Source organism: Choloepus didactylus, chromosome 3, assembly GCF_015220235.1.
Source record: "Choloepus didactylus isolate mChoDid1 chromosome 3, mChoDid1.pri, whole genome shotgun sequence".
NCBI classification, from domain to species: Eukaryota; Metazoa; Chordata; class Mammalia; order Pilosa; family Megalonychidae; genus Choloepus; species Choloepus didactylus.
Genome location: NC_051309.1, coordinates 114,965,725 through 114,988,632, shown reverse-complemented (window position 1 = coordinate 114,988,632; position 22,908 = coordinate 114,965,725). Strand labels below are relative to the sequence as shown.

At 36.6% G+C, this 22,908-nt stretch overlaps 1 protein-coding gene across 1 annotated transcript in view; it reads right to left on the bottom strand.

Moving 5' to 3' along the window:
• ARHGEF38 (Rho guanine nucleotide exchange factor 38) overlaps positions 1 to 22,558 on the bottom strand; it is a 173,358-nt gene extending 150,800 nt beyond the window's left edge. The window contains exon 1 of the mRNA XM_037829025.1: positions 22,267 to 22,558. Within this exon, the coding sequence (XP_037684953.1) occupies positions 22,267 to 22,462 (196 nt within the window). The 5' untranslated portion in view covers positions 22,463 to 22,558. The remainder of the gene's footprint in view (positions 1 to 22,266) is intronic.
• Positions 22,559 to 22,908: the final 350 nt, after the last annotated feature.

Sequence of the window (22,908 nt, the reverse complement as noted above, 5' to 3'; positions counted from 1 at the left end):
CTAACTAAAGTAGTTAGAAAAGTACAATAAATCAAAAGAATGTGGAAGAAAAGAAATTAAGAGAACTTAATGAAATTGAAAACAAAGCTAGAAGAGAGAAGACTGACAAACTCAAAATTTAGTTCTTTGAAAAGACTGGTAAAATTACTAAATCTGTGTCAAGATTGATCAAGAAAAAAAGAAAGAAGGCACAAATAAACTTCGTTAAGAATGAAAAGGGATCATGACTCTGTAAGCAGCAGAGGATAAAAAGATAATGAGGAAATACAATAGATCTGAAAACATATAAAATGGACACAAGCCTTCAAAAAAATACAACTTATTAAAATTGGCTAAAAAAAAAACCAAGTAGTTGTAAAACCATTGAGAAATTAAATCAGCTATTCCTACACAGACCACACATACACAAGAAATTACTACTCTAAGTGATTTAACCGGCACAGAGTTCTTCCAACCACTCAAGCTAAGTCCAGTTTTATATAAATTCTTCCAGAAAATACAAAAAAATGTGAACCCCCTACAACTCTTCTGTGAGGCTAAAATAACCTAAATACCAAAACCGTACAAGGACAATGTGAAAAAGAAAACCACAGGCTAATCTCATGCATGCAGCTAGTTTCAAAAATCCTGAACACAATGCTAGCAAACTAAATCCAAAACTGTATTAAACGATATGTATCATGACCCAGTTGGTTTATCTTAGGAATATGGGAGTATTCTAGTATTAGAAAATCTATTTATCACATTAATAAAGTAAATGAGAAAAACCATAAAACTACCTCAACATCTGTTATAGAAAATGCAGTTAATAAAATTCTATATTCATTCATAATTTAAAACAAATTTTTAAGAACCCTAAAACAAGCAAAACAAACAAAACTCATAGAAAAGTAGATATGGAAGAGAATTTGCTTAAGTGGAAAAAGGATATCTACCAAAAACTCGGTAAACATGTTATTTTGTAGTAAAACCTTTCTCTTTAAACGTTTCTCTATAAAATTAAGAAAAAAAAAAAAAAAAAAGAGCCATATGCAATCACTTAGAGTTATCAGTGTACTGAAGGGCCTGGCCAGAACTGGAAGACAAAAAAGCAATAAAACTTACTATTATTACAGTAAGGAAAAAAAATAGTTACTGTTTATATGTGTTATGATTTTTGTCTATATAGTGCATCCAAAGGAGTCTACAGGAAAATTATTAGAATAAACTAGTTTAGCAAGATTGGTGGCTATAAGATCAATATATGAAACCCAATTGATCTCTATATATGCCAGCATCAACTAGAAAATGAAATTGTGAGAAAGACATTATTTCTGAAAACAGAAATTAAGTTTCCTGGGAATATATCGATAAAAGATGCACAAGACCTTTAAGGAAAAAAAATGAAAACATTTTAAATGACATTAACAAACCCTTAAAATATAGAGAGCTATATCATATCCACAGATGAAGAGACAATATATCTTAGAGATGTCAAGTCTTCTCAAATTGTTCTCTAAAAACAAATTTATTATAATTAAAAACACAAACAGGGTTTTTCATTGTAAAAATTTAATAAGCTGATTTGCTTATAAAATGTATATGAAAGAGCAAAGAGCCAAAAAAGAGCTGAGATACTCCTAAAGAAGGATGAAATAAGGTAACTTCCCTAGCTAGACAAGCCTTATTATATGACTAGAATAAGTAAAAGTGTGGGGTTGGTGTAGAGAGAAGTAACTAGATCAGTGGATGCTGGAGAACACAGAAGCAGATCTGCAAATGTATTGCGTACCTTGATCTAATACAGAGGTGGTATTGCAGAAGAGGGGGCAAAAAAAAAAAGAGTATTTCACAAATGATGCTGATGATCAGTTATTCAAATGGAAAAAAATTAGATTCCTATTTCACATCATCCACAAACATCAACTCCAGATGGATTAAATATTCAAATTAAAATGATAAAAATTTTAATTTCTTAGACGAAAGAGTATCTTGACCTCAGTCAGGAAAGCATTTCTTAAATAAGGCACCAAAAGTATAAACCATAAAGGAAAAGATTGATACACTCTACTGCATAAAAAATTAAGAAATTTTCTTAAATATGACACCAAAAGCATGACCTCCATGGTGGTTTAGAGCTGTACGTATCGCAGAAAAACATATTCTTAAACTTAATCCATCCCTGTGTGTGTGAACCCATTGTAAGTAGGACTTTCAGGTAAGGTTAAATAGAATGAAATTCAGAGAGAGAGCGAGAGAGAGAGAGAGAGAGAGAGAGAGAAAGCCACAGAAAGAGACGCCGCCATATTTCTTGCCATTTGGTAAGCTGAGGACCAAGGATTGCTGGCAGCCTTTGCGGAGAAAGCATTGCCTTGATGATACCTTGGTTTTGACTTTCTCTTAACCTCAGAACTGTGTACTATTGCATGATATTTACTTGAGCAGTCCAGGAAACTAAAAGAATCTCTAAAAGAAAAAAAATCAATAAATTGGATTTCATCAAAATTAAAAACTTTTGCTCCAAGTAAAACCCTTGAGAACACAAAGCTACAGACTGGGGAAAAAAACTGCAAACTACATGTATTCATTTCCTAGTGCTCCTGTAACAAATTACCACTAATTTGCTAGCTAAAACAAAAGAAAAGTATTCTTTCACAGTTTTGGAGGCTGGATGTCTGAAAGCAAGGTGTTGGCAAGGAAACAGTCACTCCAGAAGCCCTTGGGAATAATTCGTTGTTTGCCTCTTTCAGCTTCATACAGCTTCAGACATTCCTTGGCTTGTGTCTGCACCACTCCAATTTCCGTCTCCATCTTCACATCACCTTCTCCTCCTGTCTGTCTAATCTCCCTCTGCCTCTCTTTTATAAGGTTACTTATGATGGTATTTAGGGTCCACCCAGATAATCCAGGACTATATTCTCATCTCAAGATCCTTACCTTAATCACACCTGTAAAGACCCTTTTCTCAAATAAGGTAACATTTAGCAGTTCCATGGGTTAGAATGTAGACATATTTTTGGATATGGCTACACCACCACCTAGCGCACTAAGGTACATGTGACAAAAGATTGTATCTAGAATATGTATCTCAAAACTTACTGGAAAAACAAACAATACACTTAGAAAATGGACAAAAGACATAGACATTTCACAAAGAAAATATGAGAATGACGACTAGCACATAAAAAGATGTTCAAAATAATTAAACATGAGGGAAATGAAAATTAAACTATGGTGAGATATCATTTATACACCTATTAGAATGGCTAAAAGGGAAAATAGTGGTAACCCCAAATGCTGGCAAGAGTGCAGAGAAAAGTAGATAACTCTTATATTGCTGGTGGGAGTGCACCACATTCACTAAGCTATGTGAAAGAAGCCAGACCTAAAAGTATATATGATTCCATTTGTATTAAATATCCAGACACAGCATTTTGAATCATCTATGCCCCAAGAATAACAGAAGATCTTAAGAGCACGCAGCAAGGAAAGATAAATTACCTATGAAAGAAATACAATTAGACTCATGGTTGACTTCACACCACCATCAACAGAAACCAGAAATAGTACAATAACACCTTCAGAAGGCTGAGAGAAAATACTGTCACCCTAGAATTGTATACCTAGCAAAACTCTTTCAAAAATAATGCTAAAATACACATATTTTTAGAAAAGCAAAATCTTAGTTTACAACAAGAAGATCCTCATTAAAGGAAATTCTGAAGGGCATACCTCATTCAGAGGGCAAATGGTCCTAACTGGAAGGTTGAAATGCAAAAAGGAACAGGATGGAAGTGAAGCAGAAAAGAAGAAATAATCTGGAAGGTTAACACAGGGATAATGACATCTGAGCAATAGAGGTCAGAAGGAGAGAAACAAGCAAGTATAAAGTGATAACCAATGAAATTCACAAAATTTCCCAACCCTGAAATATTTATTTTTCACATAAAAGAGGCAATGCAGTGTAAAAAGGAGCGCACCTAAACATATCCTAGGGGAAGTTTCTGAATTCCAAGATAAACTCTTACAAATTTCTTGAAAGAAAAATAATGGGGTAAGAAAAGGACTTGAATTAAATTCCTTAAGTGTAACATTGGATGCTAGAAAATCTTGACCTCCTTGTTATTTGTATTTTAGGACAAAACAGTATCACTTTCACGAACAGGAGAACTTGGAAAATAGTCACCTTTGTGATATGCTTGAAAATGTAACCTCAGTAAAAATTCCAACCAAATGAAAATAGGATTCAAGCATCTCATGATAGTGAGGACAAAATATATAAGAAGCAACGGTAGAGTCTCCCTTTTTCCAAACTCCTGATGAAAAGTTTCAACAAATAACAGGATCTTGCTAGAAAGCTCAGAAATCATAGTGCTTCGAGGCCAGGAGTTCTTTGGAGAGAGCAAGGATTGGCAAAGATTGACTATTATGCCTAGAGAAAAACCCAAGGACTTGAAGGAGCTTGGAGCCAACACTAATAATTTATTCTGCTCTCCAAGAGGGCTGATGTAACCGAAGGAAGGTGGAATAATTAGAGGTGTTATTTTATTGAGACAGAACCAGTGGAAAAGATAAAAGAGAACTTCAAGAAAATTGAATGTAATGAGACTGTGAAAGATATGCTAAACACACACACACACACACACACACACACAAACACACACACACACACACACACATAAGGCCTTCCGGCTATATTAAATTTTTTCCCCAAATTTAGCATTTATTATAGTAATTGAAAAAATGGACACAGAGAAAAGTGTCAATGTCAGAAGCAAGTCATTTTTTTTAATTCAAAATGATTTTGATTTGGGTTTCGAGTGCAAATCAATTTAAACAAAATGCACCTTCTCATCTTAAAAAAATATAAAAAAGGACATACGGGAGTTTCGAAATCACATAGAAAGGAAGGCTTGTAAAAATGAGGAGTTGAAGTATAAATAGAGTAAACAGCATAACTGAATGCATCTCTGTTCCAAATATTAGACTGGTGATGGAATGACCTTCATAGTTAATTATATCCTTGAATCTCACAGGCTGTTAGACCATGTATCATATGCGGCACACATGAATAATGTACTTCAGCTTGGCTTCTTTCTGTCATGCACCACATGTAACTGCATCAAATTTCCTGGAAAAATGTTATTTCAAGGTAAGGTGTATAATAAAAATGTTATCTTGCTGTCACAACAATATTATTTCTCCTCTCACAGTATTGTTAGAATGATATCTGCATTGATTAATACTCACCTGCCAATTCAACTAGAAACATATGTTATGGATAAGAATAGCCATGGACACATTCTTACTCTTAGAATATAAAGACTAAAGAGATTTCTTGGATGAATTCAACACAAAACATCAAAAATATCATTAATCTTAAGACTGAGATTCTTATTTCAATGAATTTAATAGTAGTGCTTTCCTTCCATTGAAGGATCTAATCTCAAAAATTATTTTTTATAGCAAGGCATTATGCCTTAATACTGCAATTATACTGATTACAGTATACCATAACAGCCTATAGTAAGAGCAATCATTTCCAGGTGCATGTTATGTGCCAGATTTTTCATATAAATTATCTGTAATCTTCCTCACAATGCTAGCTGTGGGATATTACCTTAATTTTAGAGATGAGGAAATGGAAGTACAATGAGTGTAGATGAAACTTATCCAGTAACTTGGAGTATACAGATGAGTTGGGATCAAACCCAATGTGCTTGACTCTGAAGCCTGGCTCTCTCCATGTCACCATCTGACTGGTGATGTCGTCTCATGGTACCCTGAGTTATATGTAATGGAATTGTGCTGGACAGACATGCAGTTCAAATTCTGTTTCTGCCACCTACTAGCTCTATGACCTTGGTCAAGTTACTTGACTTTACTGAATTGCTTCTTCTGTAGAAGGGGGATAATAAAAATAGTAATAGTAATGATTAATAAGTGATCATTTTTGTCCTAAAGATGATGGTTGTCTTTATTAGCTCTTTAATCCTCACAAAAACAGTGGAAATTTTTACTACCTTCTCTTTACAGATGAAGAAACTGAAACACAAAGAGGATGGGTGTTTTGCCCAAGGTCATACAACTAGTAAGTGATAAGACCAGAATTCAAACCTGAGCCAGCCTGGCTCCTAAATCTGCATCTTCATCACCACTTACCACTGACTGATGGGTTGGTTGTGAGAACTGAGATAAAGCATGTGAATTTCTTAACTCAGTGTGTGACACCCAGAAACATCTCAAAAAATGTCAGCTATTGTTTTCATGACAATGATTTACTTGCCATTATTCTATATCTGGTTCTAAATGGCTGCACCTGCTTTTCCCCCTTTTCCCCCCTTGGAAATGTTCCAAGGGTGGGAGGAGAGACTGAACATCTTTCAGGAAATTATTTTCCTTGGCTCTGGACCCTGCTCTAGGAAAAAGCAAAAAAACAAGGACTACTACAAAGTCAGTTCAATACCAGGCCTAATAAGCATTGTAGTTATTCAGGCTGAATTCAGGTGAGGTAGAGATACATACAGCCCTTGCATGTTGTGAGGCATAATATAAACCCTTGGATTTTAAAAATCTGAGTCTCTCCCATTTACACTGAAGCTAAATCACCAATGCAATAAATTTCTAAGAAACTCACTGTTGTACTGCTCCTCAAGAAAGTTTAAAGAGTAAGAAGATGACTAAAATAGGTTATATGTCCTGCTAAAGCACATAGCTTTTTCTTTTCTAATATTAAGTATTTATTAAACATAAATATTTCTTAATATTTACAAGAACACATCCTCACATTCATGGATAGTTCAACAATCTTTATAATTCATTCAGGGCAACCAGTCCTAACTTAGTGATGGTGGGAGCAGCTTCAGTTCCAGTATGGTGCAGAGAGATAGATGCCCACTTAAAAATGCTCTTCTCAGGGCTATTTATATGTCAAGGAATCTTAATTATATCACTCTGCTTGCTCCGTATCTTCTTGATCAATGTCCAGGGGGGCTGATTATGGCTTATTATGACATGGCTTTTAATTATTGTTCAAATTCTAGGTCCTTATTTATGTGAATTAAGAGTCCCTAGCGGATACCATTCATCAATAGCTACCAGTGAATAATCATGGGATTTTGATTTCCATAATTACATTGGAATTGCATTTTTGTCTTAATAGAAAAGAGTTAAAGCTACTATTTTTATACAACAAGGCTTAAGGTTTTCTTTAATGCCCCCCACCTCCAACACCAGACCAGGCAGGTACATATACACCATTTAAAACATTTACTTACTGAGCAACTTTCAGAGTTACTTGACTGTGGAAAGCACAGGAATAATATGTTGCGAGAAGCTGTCTTTAAATAGTTCATAATTTCATCACAACAGAACCACAAATATGTTCAAAATTGAATAAGAAACAAAGAATATAAGACTTTGAAGGTAAGTTCACAGTTTTACAAAATCTATAGTTTTTAAAGAGATCTTATTTCTAATTTAAGATCAATTTTTTAAATGGTGGATTTGGGTTCTTACTTTGAGCTAGCACTGTGCTTTTGTTGGGTTGTGAATAAAAGAATAGTCTTTACCCTCAGGAAATGTATACTCTAGAGTTAAATTCAGGTGATTCAAGTCACAGGATAATTGAATTATTTTCCATTCCTTCCCTAAAACACATCAATTAATGCCTATGCACTTTTATACTTAATGACCAAGTTCTAAGTTTTCCAAGAACGAGTTTTGGTCAACAGCAAACCTGATTATACCAGTTGTTCTTCCTATTGTAATTACATTTAATTAAATATATATAACTTGATGAAATATGAGAGTGAAAGGAGTGTGTATGTTTCAGTGAAAACTATTTAAATGCTTTAAAAAGATTTGATAAAGGCAAGTTGCCAGACTACTGCTGCTTTATTAGAAGCTGAATGAGACAACTGTAAAAGATTGAGTAGAAAAATATTCCAGAAGTTTCCACAAACAAAGTGCTTTGCAATGTAAGTTGTCAGTTGATATTTAAAACCTGATGTGCACTGACTCGTTCTAAGCATAGCACAACGTACAGGTCAGGCCGACTGGAGAAATGACACATAATTGAAATCTGAAAGATAGTAGCACTAGGTGAAGAGAGAAGAGGAAGTGTCCTGCAGACGGGATAGCTTGTTCAAAGACTTGGCAGCAAAAAAAGATTTGAAAAAAATTTTCATTTGACTGGAATACAAATGTTAGAGGATGGGGTAAGTCTAGAGAAATTATCAGGAGACAGATTTCAAGGCCTAGTTAAGGAATCAGAATTTTTAAGAACAATGGGAAATCACTGAGGAATTTTTAAACAAGGGAGTGACATGATCAGATTCTCTTAGCAAGTTCACCTTGACTTCAGTTTAGAACTGGAATGGACTTGGCAGAGGGTGGGAAAGCAAGTTTGAAGGCAAGGAGACTAGTGAAGTGGCCATTCACCTGGACAGTCTCCAGTCACCAGGGAGAGATGGAGGCAGTTAAGGACATTCTGGTTGCCAAGAGAATAGAGAGAACTAGAGAGATCAAGAGAAACTGAGGAGATAAAATCAGCATGAATTGGTGAGTGATCACTGTAGGAGGTAAAAGAGAAGGAAGTCAAAGCTGACTTCCACATTTGTGACATAGTTAACTGGGTAGAGCTGCCATTAATAGAAATAGGGAACAATGGAAAAAGAGCAGGTAAAGGAGATTAGGTGATAGGCTCTATCCAGTTTTATCTGATTAGAAAAGGAAACTAATTTCCAGAGGGGGTTAGTCTTTGGCCTTAACTAAGAGTCCAGATCTTCCGACACAACCTCCTCCTACCCCCAACAGGCCAGTCCTCTTTCTATCATATCGTTCAAATGCCCACCCAAAGCAGGACCATTTTAATTGTAATTTGATCTAAGGTTTTATTCCAGATAGATCATCACCAAACCTCAGATATGATTATAAATGTTCTTTAGTCCCTTTCTATGCCATATTTCATATCTGCCCCCATAAACCCCAAAAACCTTGGCTTAGCATTGCATTCAACCTTACTGACATTAAGTTTCACACAGTAAAATCTTTTAGCAGCTTCAGTGGAATCTGACCCACAGAAAGATGAATAGGACAGGCCTTCTGTAAAGTAGGTTGGAAATAATTGCATGTCAGACAGGTTTTGGAGAGAAGCCAGTGAGGTATTAAGTGAAAATATGGAGGACTGGACCATCTGCTACTCTGAATTTGAAAGCTCGAACATTAGGGCAGGGAAATATTTTATCCTCATTTGAAGGGCATGCAATTTATTTCCTGTGACTGCTAATTGCTGCAGAAATAGAAAGGTGGAATTCAGAAAAGGAATTTGACAGAGCTTACCTGGCTTGAGAAGTACTTAGATGGCATTTGTTCAAATTTACAGGCTCCTATAGCAATCAGCATCGCTCAGTCAGAACCATTAGGAGCTAAATAAATGGGTACTTTCTGGAAATGTCTTTATATAAAGTCTTTAGCAGAAAAGGAAGAGTGAAAGAGGACAGATCCTAAGCTCTGAATAGGAAGGGAACTTTGCTTGGTAAAGTCCTTGCTATATTCAATTTTTCTGTTGTAATTATTCTGTTGTTGTGAATACAAAATTTTGGCTGGATGAAAAATACTGATATTATTTATCTATTCATTCAACAAATATTTACTGAGTGCTCATTGTGCCAGCCACTGTTCTAGATCAGTGGTTCTCAACTGGGAGATTTTGCCCCCCTCGCCCCCACCCCAGGAATATTTGGCAATGTCTGGAGTTATTCTGGATTGTCACAGCTGGATGGTGGGAGTGCTACCAGCATCTAGTGGGTAGAGGCCAGGGATGCTGCTAAATGTCCTCCAGTGCACGGGCAGCTTCCCACAACAAAATGCCTGTAGCAGCCAAGTGAGAACCTCTTCTAGATGCTGACAATACAGCAATGAAGACACAGAGAAAAACCTCAGCTCTCATGAAAATTATATTTTAGTGATAGGAGATAAACAATAAATGAATTAAAAAAGAAACAGATAAAAAGAAACATATATCTGGCATTCTATACCAGATCTGATATATACCAGATCGTGTATATATCTGGTATGCATACCAGATAGCGATAAAGCACTACAAAGGAATATAAATCAGAGTTAGGGAGAAAGGAAGTGTGGTGGTGGTGGGAATTTCTATTTTATAGAGAGAGGTTAGGGATGGCCTTCCTAATAAGGCAATTTTGGAGCAGAAAACTGAAGTTTTGGTATGGGAGTGAGGCCGATACCTCACTGTTATTATACAATTTTTAAAGATACATCAGTTTATTAATCATTCATGAATTTAGGGTAAAGATAAAGTTTAGGTAATTTGTGAGCAAACAATCTGAACATCATTGCTTCTTTTTCTTCTTTTTATTGCCAAATGCCTTTATGCTGGTTTAGATGCAGAGGTACACCATTCTCTCTTTTTTTTAATAAAGTTCAGACAAATGAGAAACCAGATTGGCTTTCTTCTCAACCAAAGGAAATAGAGTCTTTTAATTCAACTTAATCAATTATTACAGACCCCAGGTTCCAAACACCATACACAAAACAGGGTCCCATGTAGCTATATATGTGCATATAATATGCATATGTATTTAGTATATATGCACAAAGTGTACACAAGTGAGTTATGAGCATGCTCTTACTACATAAGATGTAATCTGAGGATAGGAAAGGTCATCAGGGTTTGAACATGAACATAAATATATAGCATATATATGCAGAAGGATATTTAAAAAATAAGATCAAATTGTGAATATTTTCCTGGGTAATTTGTACATATTTATGAGAACATATAACAGAAAAGATACAAGACAGATGGTTTTCTGATAGGTATATCTTAATGCAAAATTTTATTTGATTAATGATTCATTAAAAGAAAAATTTAACTACAGCTATATGTTGATTATACTATACATATGAAAAATCAAATACATAAGAAAATGTTTACTTGCAACTGCAATGTAATTAAGCTTCAATTTTCTCAGAGAAGTATTGACTTTGTTTTCCAAGGATTCCTTCATTAAAAGGAATCTAATTTCATATCTTAATTTAATATGTCACTTCTCTAGAAATGCTCAGAATAAAGAAGCAAAAGCACACTGTGAGACTGTAATGCAGTATTTTTGAAGTATTCAGTTGTGTTTTGAATATTTTAAGAACAGTAGCACCACTTTAATATAATGAAAATCCTAAGACTCTGGTGTGTTATTAACAAGCAATTCAAACCGTAGGAGAGTACTTATTTTCAAATATGTATTTATATTTTTAGACATATAGATATGATTAAAAAAAGAAAAGGAGAAAATCAATCTATTTGGAATCTGCACAAAAATAATTTAATTTCTTTATCAATATCTGGTTTTAAAACTGTGAGACTACATTCAGAAGAATGACCTATGAGTCTGTGGTATATTAGATGTGATTTTTGCATGGCCCTGGTAAGGATGGCAGAATTTTAATGGGTGATCCAGTAAAACACAAAATAGAGAAGAGATATAGCAGAGATGATAAAAATTGATAGATAATTCCCTAAGCTGAGTTAGATACATACCCAGGAGCTGTGACCCTGAAGCCAGGGTAAAAAAGTGACCAAGAGGTGGCTGAGATGGGGATGGCCACAGGGAATGACCTCCTTTATCCATTCAGGAATTTTATTGCACAATTTCCACACCACCCATTTATTGTTTATTCCCTAATTCATTTACTCACTCACTCAATAATTCAACAAACATAATTATTGAGCACATGCCAGACATTTTCCTAGGTGCTGAAGATACAAAGGTTTTTGTCCTCAAGAAGTTCAACCAAGTGCAAGAGACAATGAAATGTAAACAATGCATACAAGAAATATACAGAGGGGTGAGATACGCAATTACACTTCAGGAGCAATGGGCAAAAAGAAAAGACTTGAAAAGATGACTAGGAGCATATAAAGCAGCCAGGATGATGGAGAGCACTTCAGACAGATGAAACGGCATGTATCAAGGCATGTGAGTGCAAAATAAAACCATCCTTAAGGCCAGAGATGAGAATGGAAAGACAGAGAAGTCATATTGTGAGAGGTCTTGTACACCATTTTAAGGTTCCTTGACTTTATGTTGTAAACCAGGAACCTCCAAACCTTTTTTGACTGTGTGTCAGTTAACATGTTTTGAGCATGCACCATCAATATATGAATAGTATTAATGTATCATTTACATTAGAAAGCATACACAAAAATAAATATTTTCAAAGGTTTTCAAAGGATAACACTATAAAAATAAACTCCCTGATTTTTCTTTTTAAAACGGATTGCCTTGGAAACCCCCTACAATTTAGGCACTCCATTTGGATATCACTGCTATAGAAAATGGGAAAATACAGAGGCCTGTTTAGTAGGGGAGCAATATAGTTTGACATTCTAAGTCAGTTGCTTTCATCAAACCTCCTGATCCAGCTGGGTGCCCTGTAGTTTTAGGACAAGGAAAACAAATAACAAAACTGATACTACTACTAAAAACTAAGGTTAAACAATGGAGACTACATGGTGGTTAAAAACCATGAATGTTGAGCCAAGTAGTTGAGGATAAAATTCTTACTCTACCACTTACTGTGTGACCTCTAGTGCCACTTACTGTGTAACCTCTATACTTCTTTTAACCTTCTTCTTTTAACCTTTTATAGAAGTTTTAGCTTCTGTAAAAATAGTTACAATAATTTCCTTACAAAGTTATTGTGAGCACAAAATGTGACAATTCAGTACAGATGCTCAGCTGATGTTACTGCTATCTCTTCCACTTGTGAAAGTTAATTTTATTACCTTGTTCCTTGTATAAGCACAGGCTTAATATCTCTGCCTGGAATGCACTCTGCTAAAAAAAAAATTCCTAACTGGGATTATAGATTCAGATCTTGATGTCACTTTCCTTGACATTTTAGAGACACAATTAAGCCCTTTCTCATCACAGTTCCTATATTGTTTAATTTGTACCTCTGCTATAAGAAAAACCATTTATATTTGTGGTAGGTGCTGTGATTCACCAGCTTACCCTTTGGTGGTCAGCTATCAGCCCTCTTCAGGAATTGTCTGAGATGAGAGCATACCTCAGATGAGGTCATGCCACCTCCCAGTTTGGCCCCATCCAACAACTTGAAGGGTGATCACTCATGCCACTTAGGACAACCCTAAAGCATCATCTTCTTTTTAGAACTCCCCTCAGAGCTGGCTGTGCCAGTTTGGATATGTTATGTCCCCCAGAAAAAGCCATGTTCTTTGATACAATCTTGTAGGGCAGATTGATTGGATGTTTCCATGGAGATGTGATCCACCCAACTGTGAGTGACACCTTTGATTAGGGTGTGACCTCTTGATTGTTTCCATGGGAGTACAGCCCCACCCATTCAGCCTGGGACTTCATTAGTTTACCTGAGCACTATAAGAGCTCAGACAGAAGAAACTCAGCTGAGACAGCCACTTTGAAGACAGCCATTGGAAGCTGATGCAGACATTTTGAAGAATGCCATTTTGAAACGCAACCTGGGAGCAAGCAGACACCAGCCACGTGCCTTCCCAGCTAACAGAGGTTTTTCTGGACGCCATTGGCCATCCCCCAGTGAAGGTACCTGATTGTTGATGCCTTATCTTGGACACTTTATGGCCTTAAGACTGTAACTTGGTAACCAAATAAACCCCCTTTATAAGAGCCAATGCATTTCTGGTATTTTGCAAAACAGCAGCATTAACCAACCGAACACTGGCTAAGGCTTCCTTCAATTGAGACTGTGTCACAGCTCAGCCTCTCCCTCTGCCCAGTCCTGCTCTCTTCACTTCTCTAATTCAGGAAGTGATCACAAGAGCATTCCCTAGTAAATCTCCTGCACCCTAATCTCCACTGTAGAATCTGTAACCCAGAAACCCAGCCTGCAACCATGGCTCAGGCATTTATCACATTGCTATAATTATCTGTTCACTGACTATCTCACTCAATAGACTGTGTTTGCTTCTGATTTATTTTTATATTCTCAGGACCTAGTCAATTCCTAGCACATATGAATGCTTAGCCAATGCTTATTGAATAAATTCATTAAAATCGAGATCCTATTTTGTTTGGTCAAGATATTATTTCTAATAAATTTCTAAATAATTTTATTTCTTTGTATCTTCTCTCTTTACAGAAAAAGAATTTAGAGCAGTTATCCCAAAGATTGTCTACTATTCAATAGTGGTAAAATGGGGATGATGGAATTATAATAGACAATATACTAAACACAGGGACCAATATAGCTGTATTTAGCCATTGAATATTTTTTAATCACTCAAGAAGCATTCATGGACTGAGCATCTACCAAATGCCAGGCTCTGTTTAAGTGCTAAAATAAGACTAAATCTCTACCTTACAGGAGATTATATTCAAATGGAAAGTGAGAGCCAAAAATAGAAGAGAACACATAAAAATTTCTGAGAGCAATAGGTGTTAATGAAGATCATTTTAGGTAGGATAGTCAAGAAATGTATCTCTAAGAAGGTAAACAGAGACCCAGTGATGAGGATCCATACCTGCAGCGATTCGGAGGCAGACTCTTTGAGTGAATATAAAGGCCAGGAAGCAAGCACAAGTGTGACTCTAAGCTTTTGGCAACTAAATACAGTAAATTGCTTGTTTTTATCTGGGAGGGGGACATGTTCTTTTTCTTAACAGGAGACAAAGTTTGTCCTTGAATAAAATCTGGATGGTACTGCAAGAGGTAACAAACAATGTCTTCATCAACCATTTCATAATAAATACAGAAGCAGAAATCTGTGACAGCTTTTTGTATTGACATTGGAGACCTAACATTAAGAAGCATTCAGGAAAGACAATTTCAGTGAGGGGCTCCATTGATTCAGAATACTTAAAGCAGTAGTTGGATGGCATGACCTTTAAGTTTTCTTCTTTAAATAAGAGCTGGATGTCAAGCAGTCAAGATTACATTCTCTACCAAGGGCCTTGGTGCAGATATCCTAGATTATTCATTTATTCTCTGATTCATTAATCAAGAAAGAAAGAAATTGTTCAGAACAAGCTTGGACAAAGGCTTTCAATCATAACACTCCATTTTACTGCTGCATTTAAGTTAAGACTCACAATCTAGGGTAACTTCATAGAATTCAATTGAAATATCACCTACTCAGATAAAAAGCTACTTGTTTCCAATATATAACTCCATTCTTTTCAGTTGCAAACATATGAATTTATTTATACCCATTGCTATAGAATAGAATAGGGCTTTCAGTTTTGCAGATTTACATTAAGTTTTATTGAGATGCAAATCAATGACAACAGGAATAAAATTAAAGAAAGAAAAGTGTCGATACATTCACTAAAGAGGGAATGGAGATTCTTAAACTATTGCTATAGGGCAGGTCTGCTTAACGGGATGTTACTTTGTAATTTTGTTCCTGACAATTAACCAAGACAAGTATTTATTAAACAGCAACACTCTGGCAGGGGAATGTTGCAAGAATTCAAAATAATAATAATAATAATAATAATAATAATAATAATAATAATAATACTATGTATTCCAAAGTGAAAAACTGGGCAGGTCAAGCTTTATCATAGTATCAGAGGAATGTCATCACATTACAAAATGAATGCACAAACTGCTTTGACTCTTTATTACTAATAAACCATAGATACGTAATATCTGCTAATTAAATGAACTAGATGCATTCTATTTTGCAAATATTTAAAACATCTGAGTCAAATCCAAACTTTAGTGCCTATTTTTTCAATTATAAAACAAGAGATACATAACTAAAAAGGTGTTGGGGATCGAATAACAATGTCTGTGAAAATCCCTGGCTAGCAGAGTTCTTGGCAGATAATAGTCTTTCCTTCTGCTCCCCTTTCTCTCCTCCTCTCCCTTTCCCTTCCCTCCTACTTTCCACACTAGTATGGAAGGGCTATGTCCATATATTATAGCTGAAAATGACTCATAAATAGTTCCAGCACATTTTGGGGGCCTAGAGGAAGTGTAGCAATGGAGGCTCGCATACCATGTCTACGTATTTAAAATTTACAAATCACTTTAGCAAACAGTTAAATAAAATATGTTCTATCCTTCTATCTTGATAAATACACTGTTCTAGTTTGCTAATGCTGCCGAATGCAAAACACGAGAGACGGATTAACTTTTACAAAAGGGGGTCTATTTGGTTACATAGTTACAGTCTGAAGGCCATAAAGTATCCAAGGTAACACATCAGCAATCGGGTACCTTCACTGGAGGATGGCCAATGGTGTCCGGAAAACCTCTGTTAGCTGGGAAGGCACGTGGCTGGCGTCTGCTCCAAAGTTCTGGTTTCAAAATGGCTTTCTCCCAGGACTTTCCTCTCTAGGCTGCAGTTCCTCAAAAATATCACTCTCGGTTGCTCTTAGTGTGTTTGTCCTCTCTTAGCTTCTCCAGAGCAAAGTCTGCTTTCAACAGCCATCTTCAAACTGTCTCACATCTGTAGCTTCTCTCTCAGCTTCTGTGCATTTTCAAAGTGTCCCTCTTGGCTGTGGCAAGCTCACTCCTTCTGTTTGAGTCTACATAGTGCTCCAGCAAACCAATCAAGGCCCACACTGAATGGGTGGGGCACACCTCCATAGAAACTATCTAATCAGAGTTATCACCCACAGTTGGGTGGGGTGCATTCCACAGAAACAACCTAATCCAACTGTTCCAACTTAATCCCCACTAATATGTCTGCCCCCACTAGATTGCATCAAAGAACATGGCTTTTTCTGGGGGACATAATATATACAAACTGGTACACACATATACCTTCATAATCATCTGGGAGACCAGATTCTAATTTAGATTTCTCAAATCTTTAGAGCTTCAGGGCAAAATTTAGCAGAAGCTTGTGTATCATACTGGTCTCTACCCAGGCCTGCAGCTTGACTCCTTGCTTTTCCCCTCTACCAACCCTCTCCCATCAACAGGGGGCCTGGTTAGGGTTGGTGTGAATGCCCCAACAGGGTCAAACTCCAGGCACACCCCATAATCAATTTCTACCAGGCTTGAGGAGGTGCACACCCAGCTGCCTCAGTCTACCCCTGGGAGAATGGGATAGCAAGAGGTCTAAGCAGGCCATAGGAGAGCCAGTGTTGGCCCCCATAGAACAGAAAATTTCATGGTCCCAGAAACCCTGAAAATTCAGAAGAAAGTTATGGGTTCCAAAGGGGGAGTAACCTTGGCCTCAAGGACTCCTCACTCAGCCAGTGAGGAGGGGCCACAGAGGGGCCTCCCAAAGCTCAACACCCAGGCCAAGCTCCCTCTTGCCTGGTTCTGAGGCTGATAATGCCTGCAAGTTTAGCAGTTCTTGCAATTACAGCATTCCAACTACACCAGGAAATCAGTAGCTACAAATAAACTGAGGTTGACATGATTATGGCATCAAGAAAAATTAATGCTACAAGAAGAGGGTGTGTTTTTTATTCCTATAACAATGAAACAGAGATGAATGTAGCTTGTGTGCTTTCTTCTCATCCATTTTTTTCCCCCAACTATATCATTATTCTTAGGCAGATTTCTATTTATTCATGGTACAAGTGAGTTCCTTTCTCTCCCCCTCTCGCACTCCCTTCCTTCACACCCACCCTCCTTCCCTCTTGATTTCTCATTTTATATTTTTGATAAACTCATATTTTTTGTGGACCAAAAAAAAGCTCATAGTACTGAATGTAACAAGTTCCAGAACAAGTAGTTATATTTGCTACCTTAAGAAAGTTATATCTAAAATTACATCAGTCAAACATAGGAGGAATCAATTTGTCTACCACATGTGATAGTAGAATAGCTCAAATTTCTTAATTTCTGTGATTCATGCTTCATTTGACTCAAACAGCCCCTTTTAAATATGCAAGATACCTTTGCTGAAAATGAAGAAAGGTAGAATATTGCACTTTATTTTGGTTTTGCAATGAGACAGAATTCAATTAGTTTATAAAGTGCCTTGACTTTTATAAATGTTTACCCTTCAAACTATGAAACACACCTTGTTTGTATTTGTGTCCACATTACAAATCCAGGTACTTCTCATTTCACTAAAAGGTGTATGGAGACAGGTAAAGGGAGGGGAAAGAGTCCATCAATACTCAAAGAACAGGCTTATGGCACTAGGAGAGAAACAGGCACAGAGAGCCGGACAATTTGTTCTAGTCCACCCTTTGTTTAGGCCTTGAACTAAAATGACCAAATCTTCCAGCATTGAAAATCCTATTCACTTACAGATGGGTCTGTACTCTTAGAAATCATTGCAAATTTAATGCTTCTGTAATCTACCAACTCTGGTTTATTATTTGAGTCACTTGCCCCCATACTGCAAAGTATTTTATTCTGTATAAAATTCATGCAGTAGAGTTATTCATTCTTATCTCCATAGTAAGAGATGTAAATTCTGCATCATGTTAGCAGCAATGGAAAAGCATTTTCCTCACCCACTTTCACTCTTTCAATTGGATGCTTAAGCAATAATATGCATTGTACAAAAATTTAACCAGAAGCAAGTGTGTCCATGGAGGATAAAAGTAGCTAACCCACACTGAAAGGAAACTTATAATGTTATTAATATTAGTCATATAGGCTTTTCAGAAGATCACTGAATTTAACTTTTAAAAAAAAATTTTAATCCTTGTGAAATATGTCTCAAGAACACACCCACACATACATCTATATCTATGAATGGTAGATATACAGATAAATTGATAGATATTTGCATATATGCAGACACACTTGTATGTAACCATTGAAATAAGGCATATTTCAAATGTAGAGTTCACACATATAATTAGATACAAAATCCTTTCCCAAAGACAAGGACTTTTCTAAATCAGCCACTACATTTTCCCTTCTTAGATCACTCTCTGTGGCTCCCAGTAAAATGGGAATGAGTTACTTAAATGCTTCAGTCATTATGAATGCAAAAAAGAGGAGTGAACTGAGATACAGTTGTGATGTTCTCTAAAAGATTGTCGGGAGTGACATAGACATCCACTAAGAATTACTTATCATTTAGGCAATTCTGCACATTTTGTTCTCTGATATGGTTCTTTCTTTTAACTGAAGGATCATCTTTGTTAATCCTCACATATGAAGACACATACAAATGCAGTAACGTTGCTGAAGGCCTGCCTGATACCCTTCTCTTCCTCGTCCCACCTTACTGTCTCCTAAAGACTTTGTTTTCTAACAAACTCCCCCACCCAACCTTGACTAGCTCATTTCTTCCTTTTTGGATGCACTGCTGCTACCTCCGCTTCTATGTAGCCACTTTATTGCATTTCTGTTTACTTGTCTTATCTTTCCCAACCAGATGTTAAGCCTCTTTGGAGTAAAGGGTATTTATTGTTTGATCAGGCAGACCTTTTTCTTAATGACTTTATAGTTGTGATTCATAGCACATACCCTGTTTTTGTTCAGCACTGTAAATCCAAGCCATAGCTATAACATGTCCAATAAATATTCAATTAACTGAATTTACCTACTGAAGGAAGGAAGGAGCCATTTGACATTAGGTTAGCATTGAACTACAATTGCACAACTTGAGACTTAGTAGGAATGACTATTCTGATGTGATAGCAGTCTTCTACAAAGGTTTTAGGATACCCTCATTAGAGCCATCTTCTAATGGTCTAAACCAATATATCTCAACCAATGCACCATTTTTTAAAAGTACAGTTTAGGATTCACACTATTAAAGTTATGTCAGACACTGAATTAACAGGTAGCCTATGTAGTGTGAGTTAGGAGGCAAGGCCAGAGACACCAAAGAGATCTTAACTTTCTCAGAACCCAGAGAACTTACTCCCATGGGAGTGAGAAACGTAAATTGTTTTACTTAAATAGCAACACAGTACTGAAGGACAACCCACTAAATAATTTAAGGACCTTGGAGGTGCCAGAAATTCCAGTACTGGAAATTTCGCACACGGTGACCTCACAGGAGCTGAGGGTGCTGTATCCGAGAGCTCTAACCAGCCCAGGTCTAATGAGCCTGGTAGCTCCCTGGGGGTTACCCTTCCAAAGAAAGCCCAGAAAAAGCTTTTGGCATGTCAATAACAAAGAGCTTCTTAAGGTGATTTAGAACTCATCGCATGATAATAGACGTCATCCATGCCACAGAGCAAACCCACAGAACTTTTTGCTCTGAACATTAATGAGAAAATGCCTTCTATTGTTGCCAAAGCACTAGCAGCAGAATCACGCTAAAAGCTCAATAAGGCATTAGATGTCGGACTTGGATTTCATTGAGTTACAAAAGTCTAAAAAACGTTACTTATCGGGAGATTGACCTATCTTTATGGCTCCGATATGCTCCTCTACACTTCCTGGTGATTTTTTTCAAGCACAGACAGTTCTAGGACAGGGATAACTTCTGGGTCTTTCCTTCCACCTTCAAAGGCAGACTCCAACAGAGCTCAGAAAAGCCACAAATCAAACAGAGCTCTTAAGAAGCCTGAGGTCTTCTGCAAAGTAACCAAAACATCTCCTGTGTTTTGTGTCTATAGATTTATTGGTAAGTTTAGGAAGTGAGTTGCAATAATTACTTTCAAATTCTATTTTTAAAATTACATTTCAAATCTTAATTAGCAAAAATTATTTTCAATTTTTATTTTACTAATGGAAAATCTGAACCTAAATGATATAGTATTAGTGAAACTGAGACAGAAGAAACATCTTATTTAAGGGAAAAAGCAGTGGCTTTTTTCTGAATTTCTGTGAGGTCTCCTCATCAAAGAACAGAAAAGAGTTGAAAAAGATTAGTAAGGCTTATAAATTTGGATTTATAGAAGGCATGTCCCATTCTATCATTATGGTACCCAGCCTATCTAAAATAAAAAAAAAACAAAAACAAAAACAAAAACTATTTATTGAGTACATGCCATATGTCAGCCAAAATGTTTCATGTAATTATCTAATCTTTTTTTCTCCCAACAACACTGTGAAGTAAGTATCATTAGCCCACTTTCACAGAGACATTCAAGAAATTTTAAGTAATTTCTCAAAGTCTTACAAGCTGTAAGCTGAAGAGCCAGGATTGGAAAAAAAGTGTGTGTGGATTTAAGATCTGCATTATTTCCAACATACCCATTACCTTGAGAAAAATTAATTTCAAAGATCAAGTAACACCCCTCCCCTTTTTTTTTTTTAATTCATTAAGAATGAAACTTGACTCTGCCCTTTAACTAATGCTAAGATACCAGGAATCTTTTAAAAAACACTAACTCATAGCAATAATTTTTAAAGCTTTCATTTTAATTAATTAATTAAATTTAATTCATTTGCTTAACTAAGTCCAAACACATTTTTGAGGAAAGGGATCTGCTAAGCGCAAGCATGTCCCTTGGTCTTTCTAACTTCTTCATAGTTTTTAAGTCCAGAATGACAGCTCGCAGTTGATTTATGAGAGTTCAAACACCCATTGTCCTAAAAGCTGGAGAGACAGGTTTTGGGGGATCACATAACAGGCACTGCCACAGATGCTTACAACACTTCATGTTATCAACTTCAAAATGAGGTTTTACTAAAACAATGACCTTCAGGAGAAAAAAAAGAAACGGGTGGGGGGAGGGAAGGGATAGAAACTCAAGGCTTGAAATGAAGGACGTGTTATAATAACTGCACCAATTATCTTATGACCATCACAAAATAAACTGAAATTATTTCCTCAAAAGTCATTCAACCTAAGCATGCTAAAATTCTCTTACCATATTTAGACGCTATTTGATTCACTCTAAAGGAATGCTCATCTAGTGATTTTCAACAAACCCTGTTATACCATCCCACTGACTGTATAACATTCCTTATTTTTCACAGCCATGATTGGTGGTTTCATACACCTATTTAAGAGAACACAAACACGGTACAGTACAATTACCTAGATAGATCTCATGGTGTGACATCTCACACCTTTGTATTGATATAAACTATCTTTTGTAGGTTTCTAAATGATTTGCTTCCCAGTGCTTCCCGTTTAAATTGGGTGGGGAAGGGAGAAGGAAAGGGAAAGCTAGCAGAAAAAAAAACACCCTTTCCAGAAGTAAACCAGAAATATTAAGAATAATTCCAAAGTGGCTCTTTATGTAACCATATAATAATAGAATTTATGAATCACTTTTCCTTACATTTTCTTATTTTATGTGAAAGAGAGGTAGAATTCTATTTTCTCCTCTGTCCTAAGTGTTTTTTCTGTGTAAAAGGAAGAGTCACAGAAACAGAGCTGGACGTGCAGCAGCCTGGGACAATTGATTTCTTTGTGGTTACCTTGTAATTTCTGGTTGTATTCGGTCCTGTCAGACTGGCTCCTCCTCAAGGTGCCAGAGTGGTCCCCAGAAACACTGCTTTCAACCACAGTGTCAGTCTTCCTTCTCTCCAGCATATATAGCCTGGTCCTCAAGAAGGTCAGATTCTTTTTCTTGGTGCCCATGTTTTCTTTCCCAGTGGCTTCTGTGGGCTCCATCGGAGGCAAAGATAGGCTTGAGAAGTTGCAGTTTATGGCTGGTTGCTAAAGTGTCTCAGGATGAGTGTTAAAGCCACTACAGTGACCAGTTTAACTGTCCCCTTCTAACTAAACAGCTTCACTCCAGAGTTACTTGGCTGTGACTGCTACCTGTGCGGAGTCCCAGAGCTCCACCCCATGAGGTCATTCTTTTCTATACCTAGAATCCAACAGGGGAAGCTGCCACCTGTTACCTGAGAGACCTGGAGCACAGAGCTAGGCAAAGCAGGGACTGTGTTGTCACATGCTACCGAGGCAAACAAAAATCCCATTGTGTGGGGTGAGGGCTGGGGGTTGGGGGAAAGGGAAAGTGAACAAGGTGAGGCAAGGAGGAAGAGAAATGCACATTAGCGCAACCTGCAGTTTATATGGGTTTAACGTGTGCCTATGGGTGTGCACAGGTGCAC